This window comes from Podarcis vaucheri, assembly GCF_965113315.1.
Source record: "Podarcis vaucheri genome assembly, chromosome: 4".
Lineage (NCBI taxonomy): Eukaryota > Metazoa > Chordata > Lepidosauria > Squamata > Lacertidae > Podarcis > Podarcis vaucheri.
This window is the reverse complement of record NC_138762.1, coordinates 48,143,362-48,158,558: the sequence shown is the minus strand read 5'-3', so window position 1 is coordinate 48,158,558 and position 15,197 is coordinate 48,143,362. Positions and strand designations below refer to the sequence as shown.

Genomic DNA, 15,197 nt, shown 5'->3' with positions numbered 1-15,197 from the left:
TACCCTCACCTGGTTTAGCCAGCCAGTTAAAGCCGTTCTTGGGATTTGGCCGCTGCCACAGGCTGACAGCTTCTAGGAGCCACAGGTGAGAATTGCGTGCAGGGTGGGGACCAAAGGTGAGCAAACTACTCCAGAAGGAGCATGGTGTGTCCCCCACCAGAGGTACTACCCCTCCCCTAAAACATCTTAAGTCCCACTGAGTTAAATGAGACTTATTCCCAGCAAAGTGCAGTATATGGCTTATGACTGGAGCATGCTTGTAGCTTTTTAAAGTGCTTTCCCCTTTTGCCTTCCCCCCTTTGCTCTAGGCACATTCAAAGCAATACTCAGCCACCCCAGACTCCACTTCCACCATTAGGATATGTGTCTGGATCTCTAATATCAGATTTGGAAACAGATATTCCAGAGGATGAAGATGAGGATGAGGATGATATTGAAGAAGCTTTAGAAATCACAAGACCACTGAGAGGACTAGAGCATACTCCAGGCTCCAGCATGGACAATCTAGACAGCTCAGTGACAGGTAGGCAAACAAAATTAAGAATGAACCGGCTTAGTAAAGATGTAAAATGTGTTCTAAATAAAATAACGTTTAAGGGTATTCTATTCTGCTATATTTCTGTGGCATTTAAAAAAGTTGTGTTAATATTGCTCACAACTGTTAAAGGATTTGAAAATGCTTTTGCTTTGCTGCAAATGATAAGAAAATTCATGAATTTTAAAAAGCTTTAAAAACATGAAAGAAAAATCAATCATAGAAAGTTCACTTTACTGGGAAAGCAAGTTTATTACATGTGTGGTGGAGCGGGGGCTAGAGCAAAAGCAGCTAGACTAAAAAATGTTTTGTATCTCAGGAACAACATGAAAAGCTGACATCTATAAAAAGGCTTCTAGGTTTTTTATTTTATTTTGGGGCTTTGTAAAAGTGATGCATGTCAGAAGACGTTTTTTTCTGAATAACCTCAGAACAAGTTGTAGTATGAAAGAACAGCTATGTGGTGACACCTTTATTTTGTGCCCACTACATATTTAATCATTGTTCCCTTTCAGCCAAATCCCATTTAATTAATCGAGCATCTTTTGCTTGACTGTTTCTTATTCCTCACATGTCTGGAGATGTTACAGCTAGAATAATCAAAGTCAAACCTGGGGAAAAACTAAGCTTGCCCAGCCTGAATTGGTAATAAAACTGCTGTTGGTAGAAGATAGACAACCATTCCGTTTTGCGAGAAAGTGCTGTTCTTACATGAATATCATGACCTCATTCTAGGCTTCAGCAGACTTTCATTTCAACTGATGTTGGACCTGTACTTAACGTACTGTATCTAGGTTGACTGAGGTCTATTGAAGCCCAAGCATGCATGGTCTATATAGCTCATTAAAAATATTGCACATCTCCTCAGTTGTTGATCTTTATGGGAAAGTACTAATTTCTGAATATATCTTCATGAAATTTCTGTTCACTGAAGACAGATTAATGCAGCGTCTTTTAATACTTGCCTTCCTTCCGTGTGCCTTGCAAGTTGTTTTGAATTTGGGGGTTTTGTGTCCTTATCTAAACACTGCAGCTATGAAAACACATTGCAGTTTCCAGTTAGAGTGGGAATATGACAGTAATGAAGCTTCAGTACCTCGGATTTCCCTCTCTCCCTCTCTTTGTCATTGAATTAAGGGAAATGGTGCTTTATTTCCACTTTCCAGTTTCCCTTCCCCATGCCCTGGGGCCAGGCTGCTTGCCAAGCTAATTAAGATTTAAGAACTGTAGCTTGACTGCTGTGATTTGAAATCCAGATCCAACTGAAGACATGTAGTTACAAGTTTAAGTCTCTGAATTTGGAAGATTGGCTTATTAGTGCACAAGTATGTTAAGCCACTTTACCTGAATTTGCTGGAATTTTTAGCATAATCTCCTTCTGGCTGTAATTCTGTGCATTTTTGCATGTGTCTAGGGAAGCATTCCTGTAGCAATCCATCAAAGGTCTTAGAGTGATAATACTTATTTTAAAACCTGCTACCAAAATACTGTTCATTTATATGTATTAATATGTCAGTCTTTATATGTGTGTGTACGCGTGCATGATTTGCATATTTGCTTTTCTATAAGTCAGTGTCTCTTTTCTTCCTAGCAATGTACAAGTATATTGATTACAAATTCTGGTTTTTAAAAACCAACACTGCTCATTGAAGCCTTCAGTTGCCCACGTCATTATTTTTAAAATGCTAATACTTTTTTATTGTGCCAAATCCTTAGGGAACAAAGTGATAGGGGTGAAAAAATTAGGCCAACACCAAATGGATTTGCATATCTTCTTATGTATCCTTTTCTGCCTCCTTATGCTTTCTGTAGGAAAGCATAATCAGTGTCTTGTTTTCATTAGTGGTAGAAGTAGTGATCATAAAAGAAAGCAAACATGATTCTGAATCACCTTTTCAAAGGGTGAAGTTCAAGTTAGGAAAGAAGACTTAACTCTCTTTGTTACCATTAGTATGAAGTTGACAGGTCCAAGATGGAGGAGGACACTCAGAATATCCCAGTCTTGGTTGCCAAAGAAATATCCCACACATTTTCTTCATTTAGCTTATTTGACTTTCTGTTTTTTGAATCTTGTATATGAATGCTTTCTTTTCCATTGCACTGCGATTATTCATTTACATAATAGATCAGAGACCCTTCTGTCTCTGATAATTCAAATGCATCAAAGTTCAGCATTTATTTATTTGCTGAAGAATATGGTAGGCAAAATAGAACATAGGAAGTTGCCTTAAAACAAATCAAACCATTCCTCCATCTAGCCCAATATTACCTATATTGGCAACAGAGGTTCTATGGGGTTTACGACAGGACTATATTTCCATTTGGAGATATCAGGGATTGAACCTGGGACAATTTCTGCTCAAAGCATGTGCTCTACTTCTAAGCTAAACCCCTTCCCTTAAGATCAAAGATTATCACTGTCTGTTTTTCCCTACCTATATTTCAGAAGTGTAGACACAGAGGCCAGAGAAGAAGTTGAAGGTGGGCATTAAGATTCTAATAACCCATGTCCATAAAGAACAATTCCTTTTGGAGGCAAAAATATTCCTTCTGCCACTCCGCTGGGCAGAAGGACTTCCATTTCCCTCCACATCATGGTTTTTCGGGTTGTGGAGGAAGCAGGCTGTGTCCTTGTCTTATGATCTGTTTAAGACCATTGTAAATAGGAGATCCAGTTTAAGTATCAAAAGTTTTATAAAATCTTTTCCCCCCTTAATAAAGACATATTGGGACATGCATTAAGCACAATGTAACATAGATTCTGTGGACGTTGTACTATTGGATACGATAACATGAAATCTTTGCTGTAATTACTACGGAAGCAAATATGGGGAGTTTCATACATGGAAGCCAACAGACTTTGGGAAATATGCTAAAAGATTAATACAAGAATAAAAAAAGGCACTACTGATACTGGGTAATTAGACCTTGATCTAAACTGACTGTCATACATGAATAACAGTATCCCAATTAAAATTAAACATTTAAACATAAGGTAGAATCTATATTTTATATACTTGTTTCCTTTCCAGAACATTATAATGAACAAAATGCAAGCAATATATAAGTTTGACACTTTTTATAGATGCAAACATCATCAAAGCATTTATAAACATTAATGAAAAATGAATTTATGCCACTTAGCCAAATTTATTTCTGTTTGAAATTTCAATCTTTCCCTGCAATCTTTTTCTCTCCTCCATATTGCTGAAAGGCACAAAATTTTGTCAAATTTATTCAAGCTGTTAGCATGCACATAGAACATTAAGTAGTTGTTGAAATGTTGCTGAGCAGTAAAATACTATGATAAAGTGGCATCTTGCTGTGCCTCCATTACATCTTCAGCACTAAAATTAATTTATGATCAGTCATCAATTCATTTACATGTCGTTTTATGCGAAATCCATCCTTGCTGATGAATGTGTATCCCTAGATCCATTAAGCTAGAGTAAAATCTGTGCTTTATAATATGACCCTGCTAATTGTTGCATTACCATTTTTATGAGATACAAAATCTAGCAGGTCCCCTTCTCAGAGCTCATATTAAGCCATGAACACCTTATTTCCACTAAATGAAGTCTGCCACACTGCCTGCACGGTAAAATGAATGCTTAAAAAATAATAATTAAAAGGACAGATTTCCCTCCCTTGTGCTATGTGCTTGTGTGTTCTATATTACTACTTTCAGGTGCAACCCTGATTTATTCTTCAGAGGACATTATTGTGGTTCATTTACTTGGCCACTGACATTGCAATGACAAGGCAGGGAAGAAAGGTAACGTGTGCCAGTCCTTGTCACCATTGCTGATGTCATTGATTCCTGTGGCTAATGCCAGTGCAGTGATTAAGAAGTAGACTCTCTTGCGTAGCCAAATCATTAAAACATTTCACAGATGCCACAAGCAGTCTTTTAGATAACAATGCTAAACATGTTATACCACAATTTAACCGCAACTTGTCTGGCAAGAGTCCCAAAGTAACAGGTGTTTGTCCTTGTTTCAACTTTTACGCTGCTACAATTTCCCATTTTTAAAAAATTCATCCTTGACCAAAGGAGGGCCAGTCTATTTTAAAGCATAGTATGGCCCAGATATAAAACAGAAAGAACAAAAATCTGGCCACTGCTAACATAGATATAGTCAGAACTTCTGGCAGAATGAAAATGTTATGTGTGGGCATTGTTTTATGAGTCTTCCTGTTTATGATGATAATAAGCAGCATTTCAACCTAAAGCACATCACTGCAGCTTTTTTAATGAGCCAAAAGAAGAAGGAGCATTTTTCCTCTGGCAGGAGACTTGGTTCTATGCTGGATGTAGATGATGGGTGAAGCACCCCTTCCTTCTTCCACCAGCCTGCTCACTTACCTGCACACACTTCCTTGTCACTTGTGGCTAGGGCTAGGGTTAAATACAAGGCTCTATTACTCTTTCATTTGTCTTTTGTGTCTTTATAGTACATTGGGGATCTAATTGTATAAAAGACTCACTAAAATATTCAGACTGCAATTATGGCATATTGTCACCTCGTAAATATGTCTACCACATTAAATAGCAAAACACAGACAAAAATTGAAGTTGCATTAAGCTATTAAAACAAAGTGGGGGGGCAGCAATCGCTAAAGTGAAAATAAAGCTTTTTGTCTTTCTTTTGCTGTGGAAGTTCTATGAAAGATAGATTCATTTTGAGATAAACTGAAATTTACAGGTTTATACACACATCCCCATGTGTATGCAGCACTGAATTCAATAAAACATAATTCACATTGGGCTCTGTCAGACCTCTGTCCTGTGACAGCCATAGATTATGAGGTGTTTTCAGTCTCAGTCTAGCCAAAACCAAGAGCTTCATCCAGCACCTTGGAGACTGCAAAACATGTGCAACCAAGGCCAGAATTTGAAGGACCATAAAATAATTTGTGATTGTAAGATTTATTTCCCTCTAGATTCCAGCAGCTTAATAGTACACTGTGCATGTGTGAAAGTATAGCACAGGTGGGGAACCTTTGACTTGGACCTCAGTTTATGTGGCCCTTGACACCACCTGAAGCTGTCCCATACGTCTATCCCATCAGAGCCCCTTCCTTTCAGTTTGGTTTCCACCTTATTTTTCCTGGCTTTTTGCCTCTCAACCCCATGTGGTTTCAGAATAATTGGAAGGAGCAACATTTTATTTCATAAAAATACTTTATTTTTTGTTTTACTTGTTTCCTGGTTTTATGACTGGAAGGGAGGGGTTCTGAGAATAAGCAGGCTTCTGCTGTGTATGTGTTTATATAGCACACTAAAGTAGAAAGGGATTATTTCCACTTCCTTTCCAGAAAAGTAGCAGAATCGACCTATTTTACTTTTTAAAGCAAAAAAAAAACCCCAAAAAACTTTTTTCTGCTTATTTGAGAGTAACCAATCAAATCAAGCAGGACTAATTTCTGCATAGACCTAAGCAGGACTGGAAATTCTCATCTGAAGAAGCCAAGGCAAAATTTAAACAGGGTCATATGCATTCCAGATTAGTTCATCCAGAACACTTTTATCTTTGGCTCTTTCCATCACCAGTGTTTGTTCCACTTACCGCTTGCATGTGCACCCTCACTCATGGGCATAGCCCAGTTGCTCTCCCCTAAATCAATAAATAAAAATACTTCGCTAACTGACCAGTTACATCACAGATAACTCGGTTCTCAAGAGCAAAAAGGTTGCCCACTTCTTATGTAGAAATAGGTCACAAAAACCCATGCAAATGAACACTGTCAACTAATTCATCTATGCCCTTCTGAAATGGTAGAACATGTTGTAACTCTGAGGTTTGGTTTTCAGTAATGTTCAGTAGTGCAGTCCATGGGTCTCTTTCTCAGAATATAGGTGTGAACATACCCTGCCTGTATTCTGATGTAATATGGTCCCCAGCTTTGTAGAATCATAGACATATTCATTGGTTTTCATGTCTTCTTGCTGTCATGATAAATTCTGTTGCAACATAGCATCTATTTAAGGCCAGAGTCTTCATGTGGTGTATAAAATCAATTCTTTCAAGTAGAACCACTAGAAGATAACTGCATCTGAATAAAAAGACTAGTATTTAAAAGAGTGCAGTATAGATGCCTATTACTGTTTTGTGGGCTTGTTAGCTTCAAGAAACAGAATGCTAAATGTGAATAAGAATGATATTCATCTCTTTTTTTAACCTGCAAAAACATCTGGTAATACTAAGGTCCAGGAATAAACTTGTGAGTCTAGCCCCCACTTCCTCTTTTATTTATAACTTTTTGATTGCTTCAGCACCTTTAAATTTTTATGGAAAATAAAAAGAGAATTCAGCTTTTTCAAATAGTGGATTTTGTTCTAGATAAAGTGCTTACTGCTGCTTTCAGCAGGAGGAAAAAATTGCAGCTGACAGACAGCATGGGAATTCAAACAAGCTATTGGAAAATAGAGTGAGCTGTATTGTATGAAATGGACACCTGCCTGGAGCCTGTTTCATCCTGTTTGAAAAAGGCACAGCTGATCTGTGACAAAATTAGATCTGGAGTTTCCTAAAGCCAGATTTAAACCAAATTTGCTGCTCATCCTTGTGCTCAAATTTTAAGGGAACGTTAAAAGAGCCCTGTTGGATAAGAGGAAAGACCTGTCTACTCCAGTATCCATAGTGGCCAACCAGATGCCCAGATGGGATATGAGCACAATAGCCTTCTCCTGCATTTCCCTAGTGACTGATATTCAGAGGCACAGTACGTCTGATCCTGAAGGCAGCCACATTCATTATGGCTGTGCCCATTCCTACAATTTTGCCCCGTGAATGTGTCTAATTCCATTTTAAAGCAATCTAGGCTGGTGTTGCATCTTCTATCCTTCAGCTTTATTGGATGGTATTGGGTTCTAATATTATGAAGAGGGAGAAAATGGTCTTTCAATCTGCTTTATCCTTACTATACATACTTTTAAAAACATCTGTTATGATGCTTCCCCCAGCCCAAAGTAAAGAACACACTGTAACCTTTTCTGATGGGGCAGTTGCTAAAGCTCCTTGATAATTTTGGCTGCCTGCTTCTGCACATTTTCCAGTTCTACAATATTCTTTTTGCAGAAACCAGAACTGTATTTAGTAATCAAATAACTGCTTCATCGTAATTTGTATAAAGGCATTGTAATATTATCAGATTTATTTTATTTTATTTATCCCTTTCCTTATAATCCATGACATGGAATTCACTTTTTCAGTTACTTATTTGAAATTTTCATTAAGTTATCCACCATGATTCCAAGATCTCTTTTCTAGTCAGTCACCACCAAATTAGGCCCTTTCAGTGTATACGTGAGTTTTGGGAGTTTTATTTGCTCCAGGGTGCATCACTTTACACTTTCACTGAAACTCATTTAGCAATTTAATACTCATTCACACAGTTTGGAAAGATCCTTTTGAAGCTCCTCTTCATCCCTTATTGTTTAATCCTTGAATTATATGGTGTCATCTCCACTACACTGCTCACTCCGGACTTCAGATCATTTACAGAAAAGTTTAAAAGCACTGGTCCTAATACAGATGGCAGGCAAAAAGAGAGTTTTGACAGGCCTGTAAAAAATTTTCCAGGAGGCATTCTGTACATCCCTATGTTGTCAACAGATGCCTCCTAAAACAAAATTTGGAAATAATTTGCAGATTCCTCCTCAAGCAGATCATTGGAGGGACTTTGAGTGAAGCTAGAGAATATTGGGGGCGGGCATGTTGTACCTCCCCTAATAATTCCTGATTTTAAAAACTGCAGTTAAAAACAATCATCTGGTGATGCCTTGTTAGTGTGAGTTAGTTACAAATATATATAGTGTCACTGCAGGTTAGAAAGGGTTTTCTGTATGTTTTAAAGAAGCAACAACAACCCAACAACACCCAATGAAAATCAGAGCTTATTGCTTAAAGCTGGACTACAGCTCCCATCACTCCCATCCATTGGCCACACTTGGCTGAGCCTGATGGGATTTGAAGTCTAGCAACACCTGAAGTTTGAGCTTAAACTACTTCTAGACTTACTCCCTTTTAAGTCCTTATTCAAAACTTGGATATTAATCACAAGGTCTTGTCTTAAGTAAACCAGCAAAGCTGCAAATGGCTGTTTAATATAACAAACAAACTTTTCCCATTATTTCCTTAATTATAGATAGCTATTACTCCTTTTCAAAAGAGAGTAATTTTGGAGGTGCACAAGACATGAAGATCATCAACATGAGTTTGTTGACACCTCTAACATTTGTCATTCTGTATTATTGTCATATTTCTGAGTCTAATTCTCATCTTTTCTGCCATGTATAATTTTAAAGTGATTTTCTTTTAAATTGGTTTATATATAATATTAATATGAAAATATTCCCATCTTTTCTGTAATGTTGCAGTTCATCTTTCTTTCCCACTCTGTCCAGTTGAATTTCTGTCTTCCAAATAATCTTATCATCTTATGAAAACAGAACCATATGGGTTCACAGTTGTGCCATGCTTTGTCCTGCTAGAACACGCTACACCTAAATGTCATAGTAAGCACTTGAACCTGGGTCAGAATGGTCTGATATTGGTTCTATCAGTCTTAGTTGGTGGATTGTGGTACTGCATAAGGGCAACCCAACCATGTTGTCTCACAGTAATAGCGACTATCCCCATCACCAAAGGGAGTTTGGGCCTTCTCACAAAAAAACAAGTGTTCTTTTGGCTTGTCTCTCACAAACTGCAGGGACATTTCTGATTGCCCTGATGGAATTCCTATTTCTGACACTTTAAAAAGAGCTGAAATGTGTAGTCTGATTTGACAGTGCAGTTAGTTGTGTCTGTAAAGTTTTTGACAGTTCTGCTCTCCAGTAACATCCCTCGGGTAGCATCCCGCATTATTATATCATGCAAGGGATTTTGGAAAAGATGAGTTGCCTCCCTGAACTAAGGCTATGACACCATTCTTGTGCAGCAACTCACAACATTGCTGTTAATATTATTCATACACGCACATACACCAGCTGATTCATTACGTTCTGCAGTCATTGAAAAATATATATAAGGAAATGCATTAAGAGTCTGTGTGTGTGTTTACTGATATATAGACATACACACAATATAACGACCTTTAAGCAGTTCAGAATATCAACATGTTATAATTTAGATCTTGTTTTCAATATGCAGCTGTGATGGGATGATGAGCTGCTCGTGCGTAAAATCCAACTCCCTCAGAGTTTGTTCAAGTCCACAAACCTCTGTCTGTAACGGAGCCCCTTAAACATGGCTCCGTCAGTCACTGGCAGATTCCGACAGTGGTTGCTTTCGGAATCTCTTCCAACATAAAAGCTCCTTAACGGAAACACGTCTCCTGGACTCTCGGCGTGACAGTTTCCGGCGAGGAGTAGGTGTCCCTACAGGAGGTCCTGAGACCTCCCCACTGTTTTCGCTGGATGTGTCTCTGAGCCATCCCTCCTGCTCACTTTCCCTCGGAGCTCCTCCTCTCCCCCTGCTGGTTCCCTCTTCAGCTGCTGAGTCTCTCCTAACCTCTGTGAGCCCTTCCACCTCCTGTCCCTCCGATGGCAGTTCCCTGACAGCAGCTTATTATTGTAAACAGGCTGTGATCCAACAAAATATCAGTTAGTGTAAGAGATCTGTGTACATAGTCAGCACTTTTTCTGTTTGGGGTGTATTTTCTTAAATGAAAATCAGTGCTGGTCTCTTCACCGGTGGGAAATGCTGCAGCAAAAAGAGCATGCAAAGTTCAGACTTCATGTTTAGGTAATTTCCTTGCTTGCTGAGTTGTTGTTGTTGTTGTTGTTCTGGTTACATCCCACAAAACACCTAAACTGATTTTCATTTAAAGTATATACGTCCTGGTTACAGAACTCCTAAACCTTTTTTTAATTTAAAGTATATATGTTGAACAGTTGACAGTCTTTCTTCAAATGATGGTCACCAAGTCAAATGAAGCAAGGCTTGTTTTAAATCATTATCCTGAACATTTCTATACACAAATAATCTCTTCAGCTAGCCTGTTGTAGTGATCTCTGTTCAGAAATCTATGTAGTTTTACTTTTTAAGAAATGGCTTTTTCATTTTTTCCCCCAGCTTGCCTTAGCTGTTATCTTGCCTTACCTACATCTGTCTATGTCAGGCAGAGTCCATTTGGAAAGTAATAATTTTATTTGTGCCTCTGGCAAGCAGAATCAAATTGTCAGTCTCTGTTGCGCTTAACCCACTTTCAGCCTGTCAAATCTCTGTCGACTCCTTCAGCTTCTGTTCTTGTATCTTGGAGTGCAGAAACTTGTTTATTACAGCATACCACTGCATTGATGCTAAAAGATTTGGTCATTGCAGCACTGCAAACTATTTTCATTGTTTTGGAAAGCTAATTGGCACCAAAGCTATTTCCTATGGTTTTGTATAGCACGGATGTTTTGAATGGTCATGTAGGCATCCTGTGCTTCTAGTTTCAGACTTGAGACTCTGAGATGCCCCAAACAACTTTTATAATCATTGTGCTCATTGCAATGGGCTGGCTGAAAATATTTGTGTTTTAGAGTTTGGATAAACTAGTGACTAGAGCACCTTTACTTTTAGTAGTGGAGTAGAAAAGGGAATGTCGTCAGATGCAGCTTTTCTCAGCACTTTCAACAACAAACCAACATCTGCCCTATTTACATCTTCCATTTCTTCCATTAAAAGTCTAAATGAGCAGGAATTCCCAGTATGTGGTGAGACTTGAAAATCCTCAGAACTTGAACATTTTTGAATGGTGCCATTTGCAGCCTTATCTCAATAGTGATCTGTGACTTTTCACCTTGAAGACTAGAGGCTGAGATTTTAATTCCAAACTTTAAGCCGTTGAATTTTTATACGTTTTATATATCCCTAAAAGCAGAGTGCTCATACCTGGAAAAGCAAAATGCAAAAGGAAAGATTCCATTTGACTGGATTTGCCTCATTCCTGAATTTTCTACACACAAAACTTACTCGTTGCCACACTAACCTATGGAAGGTAGTGATTAAGGGTGGTATACAACTAAGTTTTATTCAGAGTAGACACATTAAAATGAACATGACTAAGATATGACCATTAGTTTCAGTGGGTTTGCTTTGAGTAAAACTTAGTTGAATACCACAGCAAGTAAAGAGTTTAAAAATTTAAGTTTAGGACAGCAGGTACTGGTAATAATTGTATATACAGTGCATTCATGTTTTTCTTATTTTGAATTCTGAGATAAGAAATGTCCACTTTAAGATCCTTTATTAAAAAAACCTGACAAAATCTGAACTTCTCCATTGGCTGAGATCCATGGTGCTGGGGAAAACTGCAATGAATTTTTATCTGAATTTCCCTATTCTAGAAATACAAAATTGAGATTTGAAAGTAGAAGGAAAAGAGGTATTTTAATAGCCCTTTGGAATTTACATAACAGTTAAGCTATTTCATGTGTGCAACTCACTAGCCCCCTACATTTGTTTTTAGGTTCACTTGTAAATGGATGGGGTTCTGCGTCTGATGAGGACCGTAACTTTTCTAGTCATAGATCTAGTGTAGGTAGCTCCTCAGATGACTCCATCTTTACCAGCGGCAGTTTTGCACAAGCTCTGGTTGCAGCAGCAGATAAAGCTGGGTTTAGGCTGGATGGAACCAGCCTATCAAGAACAGGTTTGTAGACACTAAGCTAATGCTTTTTGCATGATGTGGCCCTCTGTCTTTTCTTTCTTCCTCCTTTCCTAAGAAAAGTAAAACCTCAGCATAAATATGCCTAACATGCATATAAAGCAGATGGTTTGTTTCTGCCTGTTAGGTTTTTTGTTTAATAGTACTTCAAGCAGAAACAAAGCAGTGCAGTGCACAGACATTTTAACACTTCTCTTGACTCTGCTATGGATTTACTGACACTGACACATACTGCCTTTTAATACGGCCTCAAGGAGACTACTAATTTTGCCATGCAATTTTTGATGATTTATTATTTGCAAAACCTTCTCACAATCAATAATATTTCTTGTGAAGAACTGCACACTTAGCTTTTATCTCCATTACTGCTTCTCTTTTGCATCTCTCTTGCCAAATGTATTTTCTGGGAAGAGTGTGAGCATGGGGTGAGTTGGTGAAAGTTTATCACTCTAACAATGCAACAGTTTAACAGCCTTATTAAATGGTTGACTTTTAAGGCACTTAATCCAATCATTTATTGTGTCTGACAGCAGGATTATAATTAAAATTGTATCAAGGACAGCATCTAGTTAAACAAATTAGTTGCCTTGCTTAAACAAAGTGACTCTGATTTGCCTTTCAAATGCCAGATAAAGGCAACCTTATATTTTATTTTTTCTGTGGTTACTTCTCTTCCCTTCTCTGCAAAAAAGAGGAGTCAAAGTACATAAAATGTTTAGAAGTAGGCTATGGTTGTGTTCAGATCATAGTAGAAGAAGAAGAAGAGTTTGGATTTGATATCCCGCCTTTCACTCCCCTTCAGGAGTCTCAAAGCGGCTAACAATCTCCTTTCCCTTCCTCCCCCACAACGAACACTCTGTGAGGTGAGTGGGGCTGAGAGACTTCAGAGAAGTGTGACTGGCCCAAGGTCACCCAGCAGCTGCATGTGGAGGAGCGGAGACGCGAACCCGGTTTCCCAGATTACGTGACTACCGCTCTTAACCACTACACCACACTGGCTCTCTAGGTGCATTAAGGAAGCAGAGGGCACTTCCTAATGGCAGTTTGCGGATTCTGTAGCTACTACATGAAAGTTTTGTGCAGCCCCCACACAGTGTTTCGCTCTGTATTATTTTCCCATTTGTTCTATTTCCGTGGAAAACTGAGTAAGTAAAATTTCAGCAAAAATACAGCCAGATTAAATGAAGAAGGAATATGGGATGGCATTTTGATGGGGATCATGTCATGTGGACGCTGCACAAAACTTGCATGAATGAGCAGCAGAGTCTCCAGAGAACTATGGTGTGGAAGTGCCCAGAGATCCATTTAGAGCAGTAGCTCCAGTCTACTCTTGGGCCTGTTTATAACACAAAGGGATTACTACACAGATCAAGAAACTTCAACAGCATAACAAACTCACAACACGCACTATGTGGGGTGGCTATCATATGGTTGTAAAATTTAAACCAGCCTGTACATAAAACAGCGGGCTTTGTAAGGGTTTTGGCATGCATGTTTCTCCTACAAACATCACAAGTGGTCTGTGTGATAGACTCTTGGAAGGGAGCAGTGCACTTGTCACTGAAAGTAGGGAGGAGGCAGGGAGGAGGAGGAAGGCTTTATAAGATTGCAATCTCATCAAGAACAATAAAGGACTAATATACTGTAGTATTCTACATAAATCCTAAAACTTGATATTGAAGTATTCTTAATCAAGTAGATTATTGCCAACAAATCATGTGTTCTTCCATTGGCTTTGAAAAACCAAACTTAATGTATGCTTGTTTAAAATTATGAAACCATTGTAAAAAAAAAAAACAACAACCTCACTTTGCATATCATAATTTCTAAGGTGTGGGAGCTGCAGGAGAGGAAACAATTAAAATTTGCCCCCTTCCTCCTCCACTACTAGAGATGTCTCGTGGATCAAGTGTGTTTCCATGAGTGCTGGGGCACAAACTGGATTCCACCTCAGGTTTCTAAAATGGCTGACATTGAAAAGAAAGAAAAATATACATTCTTACTAAAACAGTCTGTATTGCTTGGTTAATTTAAGCAATACATATAAAATGAGTGGAATAACTTTTTTTTGGCTGATGAACACTCCATTAGTACTGAAGGGAACACAACTGTCTTGTTAGATCTGGAAATGACAACTCTATTTGATTAGCCAATAGCTACCTTTTTCAATAAATATTAACATCTGCATGCATACAAAATAATGAATTGTGGATAAATCTTATCTGTATTCGCCTGTTCTTGAATGGTTTGGGCCCCAGAATAAATTGTCTAATGTGGTTACTTATGCAATAAAAATACAGCATGTGTTGGGCAAAGCTGAGGTTAGACTCCTCATCCAGAACACATGTTTTCTGCATAGAAGTCATGGTGCATAAATGTTGCTTCCAATCTTTCTTTCTTTTTTAATGTATTAGTTACGCATTTCTGTTTAGCATACAAAAAAGATGGTCAGCAAATGGTGAAAATGTTTTTCAAATAAACTTTAACAGTAAACTCCAACACTGAGTTTGTCACTTTGCTGGTGGTGCCGTCAATAACAGTCGTCATGAGTTTTCATGTGAGGTATTGCAAATAAAGAAATTGAAGCCGGTTAGAGCAGGCATGTAAGCATAATAACGTATCAATTTCCATTTTTGTTTGTAGGCAAACCATATTCCTCTTCTCAGAGGCCTCGGCCAACCAGCCCCTTTTCTACTGACAGCAACACGAGTGCAGCCCAGAGTCAGAGGCCTAGGCCTACCAAAAAACACAAGGGAGGCAGAGTCGACCAGCCTCCATTGCCTCACCGTAGAGAAGGAATGACAGACGGTAAGTTCTTTGTTAGAAGTCATTTCCATGTTAACTGTAAAATGGTACTTTCCAAATTAGTATACCAAGTTACGTGAAAGTTTATATTAAATTGTGTTTGTTCACTATTTTTGTCACATTTCTTTTCACGAGTATTTAGTTCTACATTCATAATATTCAAAATATATAGACTTCTACATAGAGATTCTCACAGTTC

The 15,197-nt window shown here is 38.3% G+C and overlaps 1 protein-coding gene across 21 annotated transcripts in view; it reads left to right on the top strand.

The window, feature by feature from the left end:
• Nucleotides 1-15,197, top strand: part of ROBO2 (roundabout guidance receptor 2) — an 810,838-nt gene that overhangs the window by 777,212 nt on the left and 18,429 nt on the right. For 12 of the 21 annotated variants that reach the window (XM_082220702.1, XM_082220695.1, XM_082220699.1 and 9 more), the window contains 2 exons: nucleotides 309-523; nucleotides 14,837-15,001. In XM_082220702.1, coding sequence (XP_082076828.1) covers nucleotides 309-523; nucleotides 14,837-15,001 — 380 coding nt within the window. Of the gene's footprint in view, nucleotides 1-308; nucleotides 524-11,995; nucleotides 12,179-14,836; nucleotides 15,002-15,197 lie in introns of all 21 variants that reach the window. The other 9 variants (XM_082220700.1, XM_082220696.1, XM_082220707.1 and 6 more) reach the window with 1 other exon arrangement.